At 48.2% G+C, this 18,543-nt stretch overlaps 1 protein-coding gene across 11 annotated transcripts in view; it reads right to left on the bottom strand.

The window, feature by feature from the left end:
• CNOT3 (CCR4-NOT transcription complex subunit 3) overlaps nt 1-18,543 on the bottom strand; it is a 715,873-nt gene that overhangs the window by 215,170 nt on the left and 482,160 nt on the right. For all 11 annotated transcript variants that reach the window (XM_069200730.1, XM_069200729.1, XM_069200731.1 and 8 more), the window contains 2 exons: nt 17,637-17,742; nt 17,161-17,335 (listed from right to left, as the gene is read on the bottom strand). In XM_069200730.1, the coding sequence (XP_069056831.1) occupies nt 17,161-17,335; nt 17,637-17,742 (281 nt within the window). The remainder of the gene's footprint in view (nt 1-17,160; nt 17,336-17,636; nt 17,743-18,543) is intronic.

Here is an 18,543-nt window from a genome sequence, read left to right on the forward strand (position 1 = left end):
CTTCTAGCTTGTTTTATGACTTCCATACATTCTTGAGTGAGGTTTAAATGTCCAAATTCTAGGATTTCAGGTGCCAGATTGCTAGATTGAGCGATGCTGGGTTTGGATGCCTGATCTGCTGTTTGTGTTGTGTTAACAGATCTGGCCTGTTGGGTAACTTGACGTGTGGTACTACTGACAGGTCTAGTAGTGTTGTGTACCAAGGTTGTCTTGCCCATGTTGGTGCTATTAATATGAGTTTGAGTTTGTTTTGACTCAATTTGTTTACTAGATATGGAAGGAGAGGGAGAGGGGGAAAAGCGTATGCAAATTTCCCTGACCAGTTCATCCATAGGGCATTGCCTTGAGACTGTGTGGGTACCTGGATGCGAAGTCTCGGCATTTTGCGTTCTCCTTTGTTGCAAATAGGTCTATTTGCGGTGTACCCCAAATTTTGAAGTAAGTGTTTAGGATTTGGGGGTGAATCTCCCATTCGTGGACCTGTTGGTGATCTCGAGAGAGATTGTCTGCTAGTTGATTTTGGATCCCTGGAATAAACTGTGCTATTAGGCGAATGTGGTTGTGAATCGCCCATTGCCATATCTTTTGTGCTAGGAGACATAGCTGTGTCGAGTGTGTCCCCCCTTGCTTGTTTAGGTAATACATTGTTGTCATGTTGTCTGTTTTGACAAGAACGTATTTGTGGGTTATGATGGGTTGAAATGCTTTTAGCGCTAGGAATACTGCTAGTAATTCTAGGTGATTTATATGCAGTTTTGTTTGATGTACGTCCCATTGTCCTTGGATGCTGTGGTGATCGAGGTGTGCTCCCCACCCTGTCATGGAAGCATCTGTTATTACGTATTGTGGCACTGGGTCTTGGAACGGCCGCCCTTTGTTTAAATTTGTACTGTTCCACCATAGAAGCGAGATGTATGTTTGGCGGTCTATCAACACCAGATCTAGAAGGTGACCCTGTGCATGTGACCATTGTGATGCTAGGCACTGTTGTAAGGGCCTCATGTGCAGTCTTGCATTTGGGACAATGGCTATGCATGAGGACATCATGCCTAGGAGTTTTAAAACCACTTTTGCCTGTATTTTTAGTATTGGATACATGGCCTGTATGACCTTGTGAAAATTTTGAACCCTTTGAGGACTCGGAGTGGCTAATCCTTTTGTTGTGTTGATTACCGCTCCTAAGTAGTGCTGTATTTTGCACGGCGCAATGTTTGATTTTGTGTAGTTGAGGGAGAACCCGAGTTTGTAGAGGGTTTGTATGACATACTCTGTGTGTTGTGAACACTTTGTTAACGAGTTGGTCTTGATTAGCCAATCGTCTAGATACGGGAATACGTGTATTCGCTGCCTTCTGATGTGTGCGGCTACTACTGCTAGGCATTTGGTAAACACCCTTGGTGCGGTTGTTATACTGAACGGTAAGACTTTGAATTGATAGTGTATTCCCTTGAATACAAACCTTAGGTATTTCCTGTGCGAAGGATGTATCGGTATGTGGAAATACGCGTCTTTGAGATCTAAGGTTGTCATGTAATCCTGTTGCTTTAGTAGTGGTAACACTTCCTGTAGCGTGACCATGTGAAAGTGGTCTGATTTGATGTAGGTGTTTAGTATTCTGAGATCTAAGATTGGCCTCAGTGTTTTGTCCTTTTTGGGTATTAGAAAGTACAGTGAATAGACGCCTGTGTTTATTTCTGTACATGGTACCAGTTCTATTGCTTCTTTTTGCAGTAGTGCTTGAACTTCTATTTCTAGGAGGTCTAAATGCTGTTTTGACATTTTTTGTGTTTTGGGTGGGATATTTGGAGGGATCTGTAGAAATTCTATGCAATAACCATGTTGGATAATTGCTAAGACCCAAGTGTCTGTTGTTATATCCACCCATGATTGATAAAACTGACTTATTCTTCCCCCCACTGGTGTTATGTGGAGGGGTTGAGTGACCTGTAAGTCACTGTTTGGTTGTTGGGGTTTTGGGGCTTTGAAATTTCCCCCGGTTTCTCGGGAATTGTCCTCCTCTGTACTGGCCCCGAAAACCTCCCCTTTGGTACTGTCCCTGGTAGGTAGACGGTGTGGATTGTGAGGTGCTGGCTTGTGTGGCCTGACCCCGAAACCCTCCTCTGAATGTTGTTTTACGGAAGGTGCCGAAAGTGCCTCTGCTCTGCGGGGAGTAGAGCGCGCCTATGGCCTTGGCTGTGTCAGTATCCTTTTTCAGCTTCTCAATCGCCGTGTCAACCTCTGGTCCGAACAATTGTTGTTCGTTGAACGGCATGTTGAGTACCGCTTGCTGTATTTCTGGCTTAAAGCCAGATGTGCGCAACCATGCGTGCCTTCTGATGGTAACTGCAGTGTTTATTGTTCTTGCAGCTGTGTCCGCTGCATCCATAGAGGAGCGTATTTGGTTATTGGAGATGTTTTGTCCCTCCTCAACCACTTGTTTTGCCCGCTTCTGAAATTCCTTGGGTAGATGCTCGATGAGATGCTGCATCTCATCCCAATGGGCTCTGTCATAGCGCGCTAGGAGCGCCTGAGAGTTGGCGATGCGCCACTGGCTGGCAGCTTGTACAGCGACTTTTCCCAGCTGCGTCGAATTTTCGGCTTTCCTTATCTGGGGGTGGTGCATCGCCCGATGTGTGTGAATTGGCTCTTTTGCGAGCTGCTCCTACCACGACTGAGTCTGGTGGCAGTTGAGAGGTGATAAAAGCAGGGTCTGTGGGAGGTGCTTTATATTTCTTCTCTACCCTTGGAGTGATTGTTCTACTCTTGACGGGGTCTTTGAAGATTTGCTTTGCGTGCCTTAGCATTCCCGGAAGCATAGGCAGGCTTTGGTAGTTGCTATGGGTGGAGGAGAGGGTGTTAAAAAGGAAGTCATCCTCGACAGGTTCTGTGTGTAACGCCACGTTGTGGAATTCTGCTGCCCTAGCTACCACCTGCGCATACGCTGTGCTGTCCTCGGGTGGTGATGGCTTGGTAGGGTATGACTCTGGGCTATTGTCTGACACTGGTGCGTCGTATAGGTCCCAAGCATCTTGGTCATCTTGGCTCATGGTGGTGTGAGCCGGTGAATGTGACGGAGTTTGTGCCGGTGATATTTGAGTTACATGTGGAGGAGAGGGTGGCGGAGTTGCTTTCTTTGCCACCTTTGCTTGTGGTGTTAGTTGTTCAGTTTGGAACTCTAGTCTCCTTTTTCTCTTGATTGGTGGAAGAGTGCTAATCTTCCCTGTTCCACTCTGGATGAAGATCCTCTTTTGTGTATGGTCTACATCAGTAGTCTGTAGCTCCTCTTCAAACCTGTGCTTACGCATTTGAGAGGACAATGAATGTTCCTCTGAATAGGAGCCGGTAGTGGTTTCGGTTGCTGGTTGTTTTGGCACCGAAACTGTGTCCTTTTTTGTTTTCGGCTCTGAGGCGAATCTCTTCTTTTTCGGAGTCGAGCCTTCTCGGCGTCGATCATCCTCGGTGCCGCTGTCTCTGCGTCGAGCAGCGTCGGCTCCGCCTTCTCGGCGTCGATCTTTTTCGGCAACACTTTCTCGGTCCCGAGAGTGTTGCGTGCCTGTGTCTCGACCAGAGTCGGACGATCTGGGCACCAGTTCGGCCTTTTTCGGTGCCGATGGACGGTCACCTTTATGGGTCGAGCCATGGCCAGTTGGCAGTGGCGTCCCCTGGGCCTTGTCTATTTTCTTGTGCTGTGTGCTTTTCGACGTCTTACTCACAGTTTCGTCGACGTCGAATTCATCCGAGTCCGTTTCATGGATGGAGAAGGCTTCCTCCTCTTCTCCTTGTTCCTCGAACTCTCGGTGTTCTGTCGGCGTGGACGCCATCTGTAGTCTTCTGGCTCGACGGTCACGGAGCGTTTTTCGGGACCGGAACGCACAACAGGCCTCACAAGATTCTTCTTTGTGCTCGGGCGACAGGCACAAGTTACAGACCAAATGTTGGTCCGTATATGGATATTTACTGTGGCATTTAGGACAGAATCGGAACGGGGTCCGTTCCATCGGTGTCGATGTTACACGCGGTCGGGCCGACCAGGCCCCGACGGGGGATCGAAATTACCCCGAAGGGCTACCGGAGCTCTTCACGATTCAGTGTCTATTCTAACTATCCCGAGCGAAACAATACCGACGTAATTTTTCGAAGTTTTGACTATCTTTCCGTCCCGAAACCCGGAGCGAAAAGGAACACGTCCGAACCCGAGGGCGGAAAAAAAACAATCTATGATGGAGCCGACGCCCATGCGCAATGGAAGCAAAGAGGAGGAGTCCCTCGGTCTCGTGACTCGAAAGACTTCTTCGAAGAAAAACAACTTGTAACACTCCGACCCAACACCAGATGGCGGACTGTGCACAACATGTGTATCTGCAGCAACAGATGCCATCGAACATTGAGTTTTTTTTCCAACATTTCAGCTTTGCAGGGTATTCTGGGTAAGAAAACTTTGGGGAATCCACACAAGTCACACCTCTGTGGACTCCCCCGAATGTCTAGTTTCCAGAAATGTTTGGGTTTAGTGTGTTTCTCTATATGGCCGCCGAATCCAGGACCAAAAACACAGGTGCCTGCCTTACAAAACCAGTTTGTTTTGCCATAGATAATTTTGATGTCTCCACAATATGATTTGGGTGGTGGAATTTGGGTTGGCCTAACCCACTATTACCCAGTTGCACGAACAGCTTGCAAAGGGACAGCAGGACTGTCCTCATCACCTCCCTCATAATGCACTGGAAGAGGAGTTATCGAATGGGACTCCTCTGACTGAAAAATCACTCCCAGAGTCTGCGCCATTGTCCTATCCCTCAGATGCTGTCTCAGTATCTGATGTCTCAGTCTCTGATCCTATGTCAGAGCGGTCCTCTATAACCCGAGTGCAGGCAGCAAGCATCCATCAAGATGCCATCTCTGCTATTGGCTAAACTGTTGCTCTAAAACACTAGCCTACGTAGACAGTCACAAAATCGATGGTGTGTGTGAGATATGTGCAACAGTAGAGGCCACCTTACCTGCGCTTCTTCCCTCAATCAGCACGTATTTTCAAGACACTAAAAAAAACACCTTGTCACATACCATTCGTCACAGTCTTTAGCACCTCCTGCGCCCAGTCCAACAATCATTATTGGTGCTCCCACTCCCTCCTCCTCGGATTCCCTCATTACCACCCAGCAAAAGTGCCCTTCATCTCTCCATAGCCTTCCTCCACCCCGCACATACATTTCATTGGTATTATAGCGCAGGTAATGGCTGACTTTACTAATGTACTCAGCTATTTACATAAAATACAGATTTGCTCTTTGCAGTAGGCATATAAACCTTCTGCGCTTCTTTATGGCACTAAAACTGCCACTAGACAAGTCGGACCCTTTTCCCCCCAGGGAAACCACACACATATTGACAAAAGTGATATATATATATATAGATATATATATATATATGACGGCCAACCACCTGAAACTCAACTCAAGCAAAACCGAAATAATGCTCTTTGGCCCACACAAAAACACCTGGGACCCCTCATGGTGGCCCACCACGCTAGGCCCTGCACCCACCCCCGCCAACCACGCACGCAACCTCAGCATCATCCTAGACTCCTCCCTCTCGATGACCCAACAAATCAACGCTCTCACCTCCTCATGCTTCAACACACTCCGTATACTGAAAAACATTCAAATGGATCCCCACAGAGACCAGAAAAACTGTCACTCACGCACTCATCAGCAGCAGGCTTGATTACGGAAACGCCCTCTACGCCGGCACCACTCTAAAACTCAAGCGCAAACTACGCGCATCCAGAACTCAGCAGCACGACTCATCCTTGACCTCCCCCGACACGAACACATCTCTCCACACCTCAAATCCCTCCACTGGCTCCCCACTGACAAAAGGATCACCTTCAAGATCCTCATCCTCACACACAAATCACTCCACAACACAGGCCCTGCCTACCTCAACGAGAGTCACCTTCCACACCCCCACACGAAACGACCGCTCAGCTGACCTCTCTCTCACCTCTGTCCCCCGCATCAAACACACGACCACCGGGGGCAGATCCTTCTCCTACCTTGCACCCAAAACCTGGAACGCCTTCACAACCCACCTTCACAAGACCCAAAACCTACTTCTTTTCAGGAAGGGCCTCAAAACCTGGCTTTTCGAACAGTGAACCTCCCAGCCCCTTTCCCTCCCCCCGTACCCCCCTCCAGCGCCTTGAGACCCTCACGGGTGAGTAGCGCGCTTTATAAATCTTTGATTGATATATATAGATCTACCTATATATATATATATATATATATATATATATCTATCTACATAGATATATCTATAGATATATCCATGTACATAGATATATCTATCTACATAGATATATATATATATAGATCTATATATACATCTATTTTTTTTAGTTGTTGTATGGTTTCCTTGGGGGCCACCTACCTTTTTTTTTTTTAAATAAAAAATATGCCCGGGGGGGGGGGGGAAGTCGGCCCGTTTTCCGAGGGGGCCGCCCCCCCAAAGTGAAATCCCTGGCGTCTAGTGGTGTTTCCTGCAGCTGTGCTGCGATCGGGGGCCAGGAAACACTTTCAGAAGGCCTCGTAAGAAAGGGGAGACTCTCCCTTTTCTTACGAGGCCTTCCCGAACGTGGGAAAGGCCGTTTTCCCCATCGAAGTAGGAAGCGGCCGCAAGGCTGCTTCCTGCTTTGATGGGCAAAACACCTTTGAAACGTCAGCGCGCCGACGTCACAAAGGGGCGGGGGGGGGGGGGGGAGAGACACGGAAGCTTCCGTGTCTCCCGGGGGAAGGTAAAAAATAAATAAATCCTCGACGCACCCGAGGATTTATTAATACCCTTCCTGGTGTCGGCCACTGATCGTGACCCGCACTAGGGAGGGTGTGTGGGCGCGCACCAAAAAGGATAATTCTTTGTAATATCTCCAAAGCAAGATGTCAGTTTAGTACTAGTGTTGTAATAACGTACCCTTTATTTTTGCAACACTTGTGTGGTTCTTTCTTGTGATAAGTACACCATTAACTGAGCCAGCCTCCTACACCACTCACACGAGTCTCCATTCTTTTCACTGGCAAGTAGCAGACTATCACAGCTGCAGGGGTGACAGCATCCACATGGAGCCAGCAGATTGAAGCAGTGGATGTGGAGGAAGCAGGGACTGTAGCGGTGAACCTGGAGATTGTCTCCATGAGCGCGCCTAATTAATAAAGGACATTAGCTGTATTGTGAGGCTCACTTCTTGGGTGAGACTCATCGCAGAATCTACATTGCGCTCTTTGGCGCATGCAAACTTCGACACGGCCTACTCTTAAATGTCAAGTGAGTGCACAGTCCATTCGTTTCAACAACCTAAACCCGCTGATCAGAAAATTTATGTTTGGAGGCTTAACGAGCATATCTATCAACAAGGTCAAGTCAATATTGTTTCTGCTCCCAAATTCCTCCATCTAGCTCTCAATCTGCCTTTGCCAATATCGCTATGTATCAGGAGACAGCTCCGCTCATACTTGGTGGCCCTGGCTTCAGTGAGTAAAGCAGTCACGGACAGTGTGGGAGATTTTGACCCTTCACTTTGAACAAGGAGGACTGGGAGAGCAGGACATGGATCTATATTGCTGTAACAACCAGTTGCACAAGCCTGGCTTTACCATACGCAGTTCCAGGCACATACAGCGCCTGAACACAACCATGTAGCTCTCTGCCCTCTCCGGATGGCGTTAAACCTTGACCCCAGGCAACTGAGGAAGAGGATTGACACTGTGGCCTTTACAATCTTCACATGGAGTGAACTTAGGCGGCGAGCAGAGCAGAGCAGACTATTCACCCCCTCGATTCAGATTATCGGGTACCTCTCTTTGACAATCACGTTCAATAGAGGCACCAGGTCCTCTAGCTCAAGGGGATACATTCTGTCCACTTTTCCTCAGGCTGTGGGGTTTGGGTGCAGTGGTGTCTTTTGGCAGTGGGTCCAGTGCTGGAGTGGAATACTTTTGGTCCACTGTTTGATACCATTGACAAGATCAGAGGGAACACTCTGGCGCGCCCCCAAAGGGTGGTGCTTTTCATATAGCTTGTAAAACAGGAGGCAATGTATTGGGGGAGGGGCCATCACCATGGAAAACAGGATGGCTCTGAGATGCAGCCTGCTGCCAGGAACAGTTAACCGCCTATGGAGAACTGATGGCTGTAAAATAGTCTCTCAAAGACATATGGTCCCCACTGGAGACGTTCCTTAGTGCACAGAGAACAGAAGACAACTGCCAGTGTAGAGGCAAAGGCTGCTGATTGCTAGATGATTCGATCTGTTAAGAGCTGCATCCACTGGGAGAAACAAGAACCCACTTGGCAAACGTACGTGCTTCAAGGAGACTTGCCTTTGGTCCTGCCCTAAAATGCGCAATTAGGGCCTCCACATCCAGTCAATCAAAGCATGGCCTATATTGCTAAGAGGCTTCCCTTTCCCTCCCTTGTTGTATTTGAGGAGAGTGCAGCAATACAACTTATTAGTCAAAGTTCATTTCATGCTATACATTGTAGTACTCATCTCTTCCTGCTGTTATATGCATGTTACATCTTGCTGTACTGACTTAAAGTCTTCCATAAAAACAATTTATAAACAAAAGAACTGAATCCCTGCTTAGTTAAACAGAATTCAATCGAGGCTGACGGTTGGTCTCAGGCCAGGATAGGCTCCTTTGGTCATTCAAGCAACAGGGACTTGGTATTTAACAGGCTGCATTGTCTTGACTCACTACCAGGGGGATTCGAAGTAGTATTGTTTGTCACCTCTCCTCTTCCACGTGGGTTATAAATGAGCAGCCATTTTGAGAAGGACAACTCACATTTAAATGCCTACACGCCTAATGTATAGTCACAACCACATGTGCATTTTGCACCAGTAACTTGGTGCAATGATTTCAGTGAAACCTGCTGAGTTAATTGCCAACTACATGGTGCTTTTGAACTGTTTGACATGCCCTAGTAAGCTGTGAGGAAGACTTTTTCAGACCCTGCAATATTTCAGAGGTGGAGAGAGGGAGATGGGGGTTATCGCTTGCACTTGCTCGCAGCGGCCTGCGGTCAAGGCTGAGGGTATCGCCTTTAAACTTACTTGGCTGCAGCAAAGGAACCACAAATTAGGGTCCAAAGGCACCACAGCCTTTGCCTTTTGGACTGTGGGTGCAGTGTGAGGTAGGGTGAAAGCAAAGGGCCATCAAGAACTTCATCAATGTGCCTGTGCCCAATTAAAGTTTCCGGTCAGGCAGATAACTACTTCCTTAATTAAACTCAGTTTGTAAAAGTAATTTGGTGCCCTGAAAAAAGTACCTAAATCTGAGCCCGTGCAGCAGGACACTAAAAGCAAATAATTAGTACTTGCTCTATCGTAGGGACAAACGATAAGAGAAAGTGAAATCAGCACATGCTGACCAATTAGAAGCATGGAAATGAGATTGACAATGAAGCCAACCAATGGTAAGTAAGGGGGTTCTATGCTTCCTATGCTTTTAATTTAACAAAAGATTTCGCCAGCGACAGCGCATTTGCTGTCTCAGACGGGACCTAAAATGGAGAGCAGGAAGGGAGGGGGTGGTGGTCCTTGAGCTCAAAACAAAGTTTTATATCACAAGAGACTGGTAGTGGGCAGTTGAGCACAAAGATGAACATGGCTGACCAGAGGTACTTGTACATTACAAACCTCTTACCAGGTGCCAGTTATTTGTATTCTGAAATTTCCTAATGCAAGCATGGTGGCACACAAAGCCAATTGTGCCCCACTGAAGAAGGGGCACGACTGAGCAAAATAAATAACATTTTAATCAGAGCAACCATGGCCACATCAGTGTAGGAAGCTTTTTTTTTTTACATAGTGGACCAAAAAGAGGTACAATGTGCAAAGAGTCCAGGCAAACATCAAAGGCATCACAGAGGCACAAATTACATCCCAAATGCTCTATTTTCTGGTACTGTGGGCGAACAGCGAGGCATATCAGAGGCAGGCATCGAAAAATCATAAAACTTTTACTACACCTGCAGGTCTAGTAACATGAATTATCTATGCAACCTAACTAATGTACTTGACCAGTAAACTGGTCCCAAATTGTGTGATCCCAGACAAATATTTTTTTGTATGGAGCTGCGTTTTTCTTCATTTTTAAATACAAGAGCAACTTCAAATATGAGAGTCCACCATTCATTTTACATGCTTTGCACAACAGGATTGTCACAGTTCACTTTACAAAACCCTCTAACTTCACAGTCAGAGAAGGAACAATAAGGTAGGAATAAAGGTAGGAAGACAAACTGACATTCAACGTCTGTCTGAATGCTGAGAAAATGTGATGAGAAAAAGATTTGAAGACATCTTTATAGATCATTCATTTTTTGAGTGGACAGAACACATGGTATTTGTCAACTCACCAGAAAGGGCGAGTAGGCCCTAAAAATAGCTTGTCATGATTAAATCTGACTCACCATAGTGAGTGGGCGAGTAGACTTTGAGGCCTGAGAGGGTAGTGCAAAGCATGTAGGGAACACACAGGTTAAGTGAGACATGCACTCAAAGAAATCCGACAGCATTTTATAAACATAACATACTTCTATATAAATTTAGATACTAAGATCACCGGAAACAGGTGATTACTATTAGAATTATGAATTTTTACAGTTTGCAAAAGTAGACACTTGCATTTTTTGGGTGCAGTAATGTTATCCTATGGGGGAAAACATATCCTGCATTCAGACACTTTGCAGTGACTTACGGGACTGTTCTTTAGGACTTAGGGCAGGGTCCAAGGCCGCACTAACAGGTCACCTCAGGAGGCTCTGGGGCGTCAGATGTGTTACCACGCTGGGCGTCCCATTCACTTCAATGGGAAACGGTCCGGTCGGAAAGTTGCTGCAAGGTGGGATTGGAAGGTCAGTCCGGGGAAGCCCAAAGACAGGCTCGACCATTTAGGTCCTCTGGCATGTGGAGACACAGTATATCCACTTTTCCTCGGGCTGTGGGGCTTGGGTGCAGTGGTGTCTTTTGGCATTAGGTCAGACGTTGGAGTTACTTGCGGTTGGAGGGGGGGTCTGCAGAAAGAGGTTGCAGGCGGTGACTGAAAGTCCATTCTGGGCAAACCCAAGGATGGCTCAGCTCGAGAAGGTCTCAGGAACCCGTGGGCACCGTCGACTCCCTCAGGCTCGGGCTGCGGGGCTCAGGTGCAGAGGTGTTTTAAGGCATCGGGTTGCAGTGATCAGGGACTTGCTCTGGATCTTGGTGACCTGTTGAAGAGGAGAAACAGGGTAGGAGGGCCTCTGTCCTGAATGGCCTCGTGAATCCTGACGTCCCTCAACGGTAGGTCTGCTTTGGTGCTGTTGGAGTTTGGATTGAACGACCAACAAGCCTTGGTTTTTGCAAAGGGGCCAGTACCGCAGATACAGGGAGCCTTTGGGTGGGGTCAGCGTCCTGAGACTTCAGTGAAGTGGCAGGACTCACCTTCTAAGCTCCAAACAGTCTTCTCCTGGCTCGTTAATCCCTCGGAGGGCCCAATGGCCAACAGGTTAGAGTACCGGACACGTCAGTTACTCAAGGGTCGTATGCAGGAGGCAGGCTGGCAGGGTTGGCACAAAGTCAGTCATACTCAGTTCTCGGGTCAGCAGGCTCTTATCTGCTCCTTTTGTGTGCAGCGAAGATCTGTTTTCCTGGTATCAGAGGGTTCTCCTAAATACTCACTTTAGGGGGCGTGTTAAGGGGTGTATTAGTGTAAGGAAATGCCTCCTTGGCATGGTTACCCCCTGACTTTTTGCCTTTGCTGATGCTATGTTTTGAATTGAAAGTGTGCTGAGGCCTGCTAACCAGGCCCCAGCACCAGTGTTCTTTCTCTAACCTGTACTTTTGTTCACACAATTGGCACACCCTGGCACCGAGGTAAGTCCCTTGTAACTGGTACTCCTGGTACCAAGGGCCCTGATGCCAGGGAAGGTCTCTAAGGGCTGCAGCATATCTTATGCCACCCTAGGGACCCCTCACTCAGCACAGACACTGCTTGCCAGCTTGTGTGTGCTGGTGAGGACAAAACGAGTAAGTTGACATGGCACTCCCCTCAGGGTGCCATGCCAACCTCACACTGCCTATGCAGTACAGATAAGTCACCCCTCTAGCAGGCCTTACAGCCCTAAGGCAGGGTGCACTATACCATAGGTGAGGGCACCAGTGCATGAGCACTGTGCCCCTACAGTGTCTAAGCCAAACCTTAGACATTGTAAGTGCAGGGTAGCCATAAGAGTATATGGTCTGGGAGTCTGTCAAACACGAACTCCACAGCACCATAATGGCTACACTGAAAACTGGGAAGTTTGGTATCAAACTTCTCAGCACAATAAATGCACACTGATGCCAGTGTACATTTTATTGTAAAATACACCCCAGAGGGCACCTTAGAGGTGCCCCCTGAAACCTTAACCAACTACCTGTGTAGGCTGACTGGTTTTAGCAGCCTGCCACACTCGAGACATGTTGCTGGCCACATGGGGAGAGTGCCTTTGTCACTCTGTGGCTAGTAACAAAGCCTGCACTGGGTGGAGATGCTATCACCTCCCCCTTGCAGGAACTGTAACACCTGGTGGTGAGCCTCAAAGGCTCACCCCCTTTGTTCCAGCACCACAGGGCATTCCAGCTAGTGGAGTTGCCCGCCCCCTCCGGCCCGGCCCCACTTTTGGCGGCAAGGCCGGAGGAGATGATGAGAAAAACAAGGAGGAGTCACTGACCAGTCAGGACAGCCCCTAAGGCAACCTGAGCTGAAGTGACTCTGACTTTTAGGAATCCTCTATCTTGCAGATGGAGGATCCCCCCAATAGGGATAGGAATGTGACCCCCTCCCCTTGGGAGGAGGCACAAAGAGGGTGTAGCCACCCTCAGGGCTAGTAGTCATTGGCTACTGCCCTCCCTGACCTAAACTCACCCCTAAATTCTGTATTTAGGGGCTCCCCAGAACCTAGGAACTCAGATTCCTGCAACCTAAGAAGAAGAGGACTGCTGAGCTGAAAAACCCTGCAGAGAAGACGGAGACACCAACTGCCTTGGCCCCAGCTCTACCGGCCTGTCTCCCCCCTTCGGAAGAAAACTGCTCCAGCGACGCTTTCCCCAGGACCAGCGACCTCTGAATCCTCAGAGGACTGCCCTGCTCTAAAAGGACCAAGAAACTCCCGAGAACAGCGGCCCTGTTCATCCAAGACTGCAACTTAAAGACAACAGCATTTCCCGCCAGAAGCGTGAGACTTGCAACCCTGCACCCGACGACCCCGACTCGACTGGTGGAGAAACAACGCTTCAGGGAGGACTCCCCGGCGACTCCGAGACTGTGAGTAACCAAAGTTGTCCCCCCTGAGCCCCCACAGCCACGCCTGCAGAGGGAATCCCGAGGCTCCCCCTGACCGCGACTGCCTGACTAAGATCCCAACACCTGGAAAAGACCCTGCACCCACAGCCCCCAGGACCTGAAGGATCGGAACTCCAGTGCAGGAGTGACCCCCAGGAGGCCCTCTCCCTTGCCCAGGTGGTGGCTACTCCGCGGAGCCACCCCCTTGCCTGTCTGCATCGCTGAAGAGACCCCTTGGTCTCCCATTGATTCCAATTGAAAACCCGACGTGTGTTTGCACACTGCACCCGGCCGCCCCCGTGCTGCTGAGGGTGTACTTTCTGTGCTAAGTAGTGTCCCCCCCGGTGCCCTACAAACCCCCCCTGGTTTGCCCTCCGAAGACGTGGGTACTTACCTGCTGGCAGACTGGAACCGGGGCACGCCCTTCTCCATTGAAGCCTATGTGTTTTGGGCACCACTTTGAACTCTGCACCTGACCGGCCCTGAGCTGCTGGTGTGGTAACTTTGGGGTTGCTCTGAACCCCCAACGGTGGGCTACCTTGGACCCAAATCTGAACCCCGTAGGTGGTTTACTTACCTGCAAGAACTAACAATTACTTACCTCCCCTAGGAACTGTTGAAAATTGCACTGTCTAGTTTTAAAATAGCTATATGTGTTTTATTTGAAAAGTATATATGCTATTGTGATTATTCAAAGTTCCTAAAGTACTTACCTGCAATACCTTTCATGCAAAGTATTACATGTAGAATTTGAACCTGTGGTTCTTAAAATAAACTAAGAAAAGATATTTTTCTATACAAAAACCTATTGGCTTGGAATGGTCTCCGAGTGTGTGTTCCTCATTTATTGCCTGTGTGTATGTACAACAAATGCTTAACACTACTCCTTTGATAAGCCTACTACTCGACCACACTACCACAAAATAGAGCATTAGTATTATCTCTTTTTGCCACTATCTTACCTATAAGGGGAACCCTTGGACTCTGTGCATACTATTCCTTACTTTGAAATAATGCATACAGAGCCAACTTCCTACTATTAGTGGTAGTGTGGTCGAGCAGTAGGCTTATCAAAGGAGTAGTGTTAAGCATTTGTTGTACATACACACAGGCAATAAATGAGGAACACACACTCAGAGACAATTCCAAGCCAATAGGTTTTTGTATAGAAAAATATATTTTCTTAGTTTATTTTAAGAACCACAGGTTCAAGTTCTACATGTAATATCTCATTTGAAAGGTATTGCAGGTAAGTACTTTAGGAACTTTGAATAATCACAATAGCATATATACTTTTTACATAAAACACATATAGCTATTTTAAAAGTGGACAGTGCAATTTTCAACAGTTCCTGGGGGAGGTAAAGTAATGTTAGTTCTTGCAGGTAAGTAAACCACCTACGGGGTTCAAATTGGGGTCCAAGGTAGCCCACCGTTGGGGGTTCAGAGCAACCCCAAAGTCACCACACCACCAACTCAGGGCCGGTCAGGTGCAGAGGTCAAAGAGGTGCCCAAAACACATAGGCTTCAATGGAGAAGGGGGTGCCCCGGTTCCAGTCTGCCAGCAGGTAAGTACCCGCGTCTTCGGAGAGCAGACCAGGGGGGTTTTGTAGGGCACCGGGGGGGACACAAGTCAGCACAAAAAGTACACCCTCAGCAGCGCGGGGCGGCCGGGTGCAGTGTGCAAACACGCGTCGGGTTTCCAATAGATTTCAATGAGGGACCAAGGGGTCTCTTCAGCGGTGCAGGCAGGCAAGGGGGGGGGGCTGCTCGGGGTAGCCCCCACCTGGGCAAGGGAGAGGGCCTCCTGGGGGTCACTCCTGCACTGGAGTTCCGATCCTTCAGGTCCTGGGGGCTGCGGGTGCAGGGTCTTTTCCAGGCGTCGGGATTTCAGAGTCAGGCAGTTGCGGTCAGGGGGAGCCTCGGGATTCCCTCCGCAGGCGTCGCTGTGGGGGCTCAGGGGGGACAACTTTGGTTACTCAGTCTTGGAGTCGCCTGGGGGTCCTCCCTGTAGCGTTGTTTCTTCACCAGTCGAGTCGGGGTCGCCGGGTGCAGTGTTGCAAGTCTCACGCTTCTTGCGGGGATTGCAGGGGTCTTTAAATCTGCTCCTCTGGAAACAAAGTTGCAGTCTTTGTTGAACAGGGCCGCTGTTCTCAGGAGTTTCTTGGTCTCTTGGAAGCAGGGCAGTCCTCTGAGGATTCAGAGGTCGCTGGTCCTGGGGAAAGCATTGCTGGAGCAGTGTTCTTCCGAAGGAGGGAGACAGGCCGGTAGGGCTATGGCCAAAGCAGTTGGTGTCTTCTTCTCTGCAGGGTTTTTCAGCTCAGCAGTCCTCTTCTTCTTTAAGTTGCAGGAATCAAAATTCTTAGGTTCCGGGGAGCCCTTAAATACTAAATTTAAGGGCGTGTTTAGGCCTGGGGGGTTAGTAGCCAATGGCTACTAGCCCTGAGGGTGGGACACCCTCTTTGTGCCTCCTCCCAAGGGGAGGGGGTCACATTCCTATCCCTATTGGGGGAATCCTCCATCTGCAAGATGGAGGATTTCTAAAAGTTAGAGTCGCTTCAGCTCAGGACACCTTAGGGGCTGTCCTGACTGGCCAGTGACTCCTCCTTGTTATTCTCATTATCTCTCCTGGACTTGCCGCCAAAAGTGGGGGCTGGGTCCAGGGGGCGGGCATCTCCACTAGCTGGAGTGCCCTGGGAAATTGTAACAAGAAGCTTGAGCCTTTGAAGCTCACTGCTAGGTGTTACAGTTCCTGCAGGGGGGAGGTGTGAAGCACCTCCACCCAGAGCAGGCTTTGTTTCTGTCCTCAGAGAGCACAAAGGCTCTCACCGCATGGGGTCAGAAACACGTCTCTCAGCAGCAGGCTGGCACAGACCAGTCAGTCGTGCACTGAACAATTGGGTAAAATACAGGGGGCATCTCTAAGATGTCCTCTGTGTGCATTTTTTAAATAAATCCAACACTGGCATCAGTGTGGGTTTATTATTCTGAGAAGTTTGATACCAAACTTCCCAGTTTTCAGTGTAGCCATTATGGAGCTGTGGAGTTCGTTTTTGACAGACTCCCAGCCCATATACTCTTATGGCTACCCTGCACTTACAATGTCTAAGGTTTTGCTTAGACACTGTAGGGGCATAGTGCTCATGCACATATGCCCTCACCTGTGGTATAGTGCACCCTGCCTTAGGGCTGTAAGGCCTGCTAGAGGGGTGACTTACCTATGCCACAGGCAGTGTGAGGTTGGCATGGCACCCTGAGGGGAGTGCCATGTCGACTTAGTCATTTTCTCCCCACCAGCACACACAAGCTGGCAAGCAGTGTGTCTGTGCTGAGGGATGGGTCCCTAGGGTGGCATAAGACATGCTGCAGCCCTTAGAGACCTTCCCTGGCATCAGGGCCCTTGGTACCAGGGGTACCAGTTACAAGGGACTTACCTAGGGGCCAGGGTTGTGCCAATTGTGGAAACAATGGTACATTTTAGGTGAAAGAACACTGGTGCTGGGGCCTGGTTAGCAGGGTCCCAGCACACTTCTCAGTCAAGTCAGCATCAGTATCAGGCAAAAAGTGGGGGGTAACTGCAACAGGGAGCCATTTCTTTACACATAATCACAAGTTAGTTGAGCCTGCAAACTGTCCATTTTTTTATATGAAAATGTACTTTATTACATTTGGAAGAGGGCATGATTTGAAGCTTTCAGACTACACAGGTTTCAAGACTGTTGCGGTCTTTGGTTCCAAGGCAGTTCGTGACTAAAGATTTGCATGCTCAACAGGTATGCTGACTTATTACACTCACCTTGATTTCAGGTGTTGAGCTGAATTGGGGGGGCCCATTTAAGAGAGGTTGGCTCGGCTTGGCTTCACTGAAGCTGGGCGTAGGGGAGCTGGGTGGGTTCACTGATAAAGGTAACAGTAAACTGGGCCCAGATGTTATGCTGCTGGCTGACTGGGAGGCACTGCTTGTCTCCTTTCTGCAGATCAGACAAGATGGTAAATTAAACATATGCAAATAGTTTTAGCAGCTTATGCATGATGCATTCCCATCACACTTATGATCACACACTCTACATCCTGTGTACATCACTCTGCCCCTCATCTGTTCTATCGTTTTTGCACTCTGACATCTATGAGACACCAAATAAACATTAACTTCAAAACCTAAAACCCTAGATCAATTAGCTCTAACTACTCTTGTAATTTCAGCGCCACAGACCACTGACAAATTCAAGAGGAGTTTGTATTCTGCTGCTGATGTAATTATGTGGTACTCACGTAGTGCTGGGTAGCGGGTTGTGATGGATTGGCTGGCTGCTTTGAGACTGCGTGCTGCTACTGAGGGCTGACTCAGAAGTATGTTCCGCAACCACAGAGCTATAGCCTGAGACAGAAAACTAAAATCATGCCAGAGCAGACACTAACACCAGAGCAATAAAATTATGTTTCTTATTAAATTATTTTGAATTACATTTAACACACTCAGGAAGTTAAAAAAACACAAAGTATAATAAATTGCTACGCCATTTTAGAATTAAACAATTCACAGCTTTGCCTCACTACAGTGAGCAAGGACCAGACACACAACACCATTTTAGTCACCAACCCTCCAATTTTCAACATCTTAGGGTTTGTGACTGCAAAATACTATTTTTAAATTAGTTTTGTGTGTCACTGCAATTATAATTAGGAGGGGACATAAAGGTAGATTCACCTACTAATAACTATTTCTAATGAGCTATATCAATGGTTTGTGAACACAACAGTGGTTGCAAACCATTTAAAGGTGTTTAACACCTCAAAGGAAATGGTAACATTTGTGAAAGGAAGGTTGTTTCTGCTGGACAGCATTCTCTTTAGGAACTGCTTCAGGCGGTATAAATGGAAAGTGCGCTGTGTTTGCCCTTTCACCTCTCACCGCACCCTACCACCGCCTCCCAATGTCTTCTCAGTCAGGAAACATTTGGCAATATATGGGAATGCAAACACAGGGATGCTGATCTGCTATTCCTTGCAGGTCATCATTCTTGCATTTGTAGCCAATCAAAGGGGGGCTGCAAACATCAATCTGCCAAATAAATATTCCTTGGGCAGGTTGTTCTGAGAACCCTGCAACTGGACAGTGTGCAACTTGACCTATTAGGAGATAGGTCACAAAAAATGTGCACAATATGCACCCACAATT

Source organism: Pleurodeles waltl, chromosome 7, assembly GCF_031143425.1.
Source record: "Pleurodeles waltl isolate 20211129_DDA chromosome 7, aPleWal1.hap1.20221129, whole genome shotgun sequence".
In the NCBI taxonomy this organism is placed as follows: Eukaryota; Metazoa; Chordata; class Amphibia; order Caudata; family Salamandridae; genus Pleurodeles; species Pleurodeles waltl.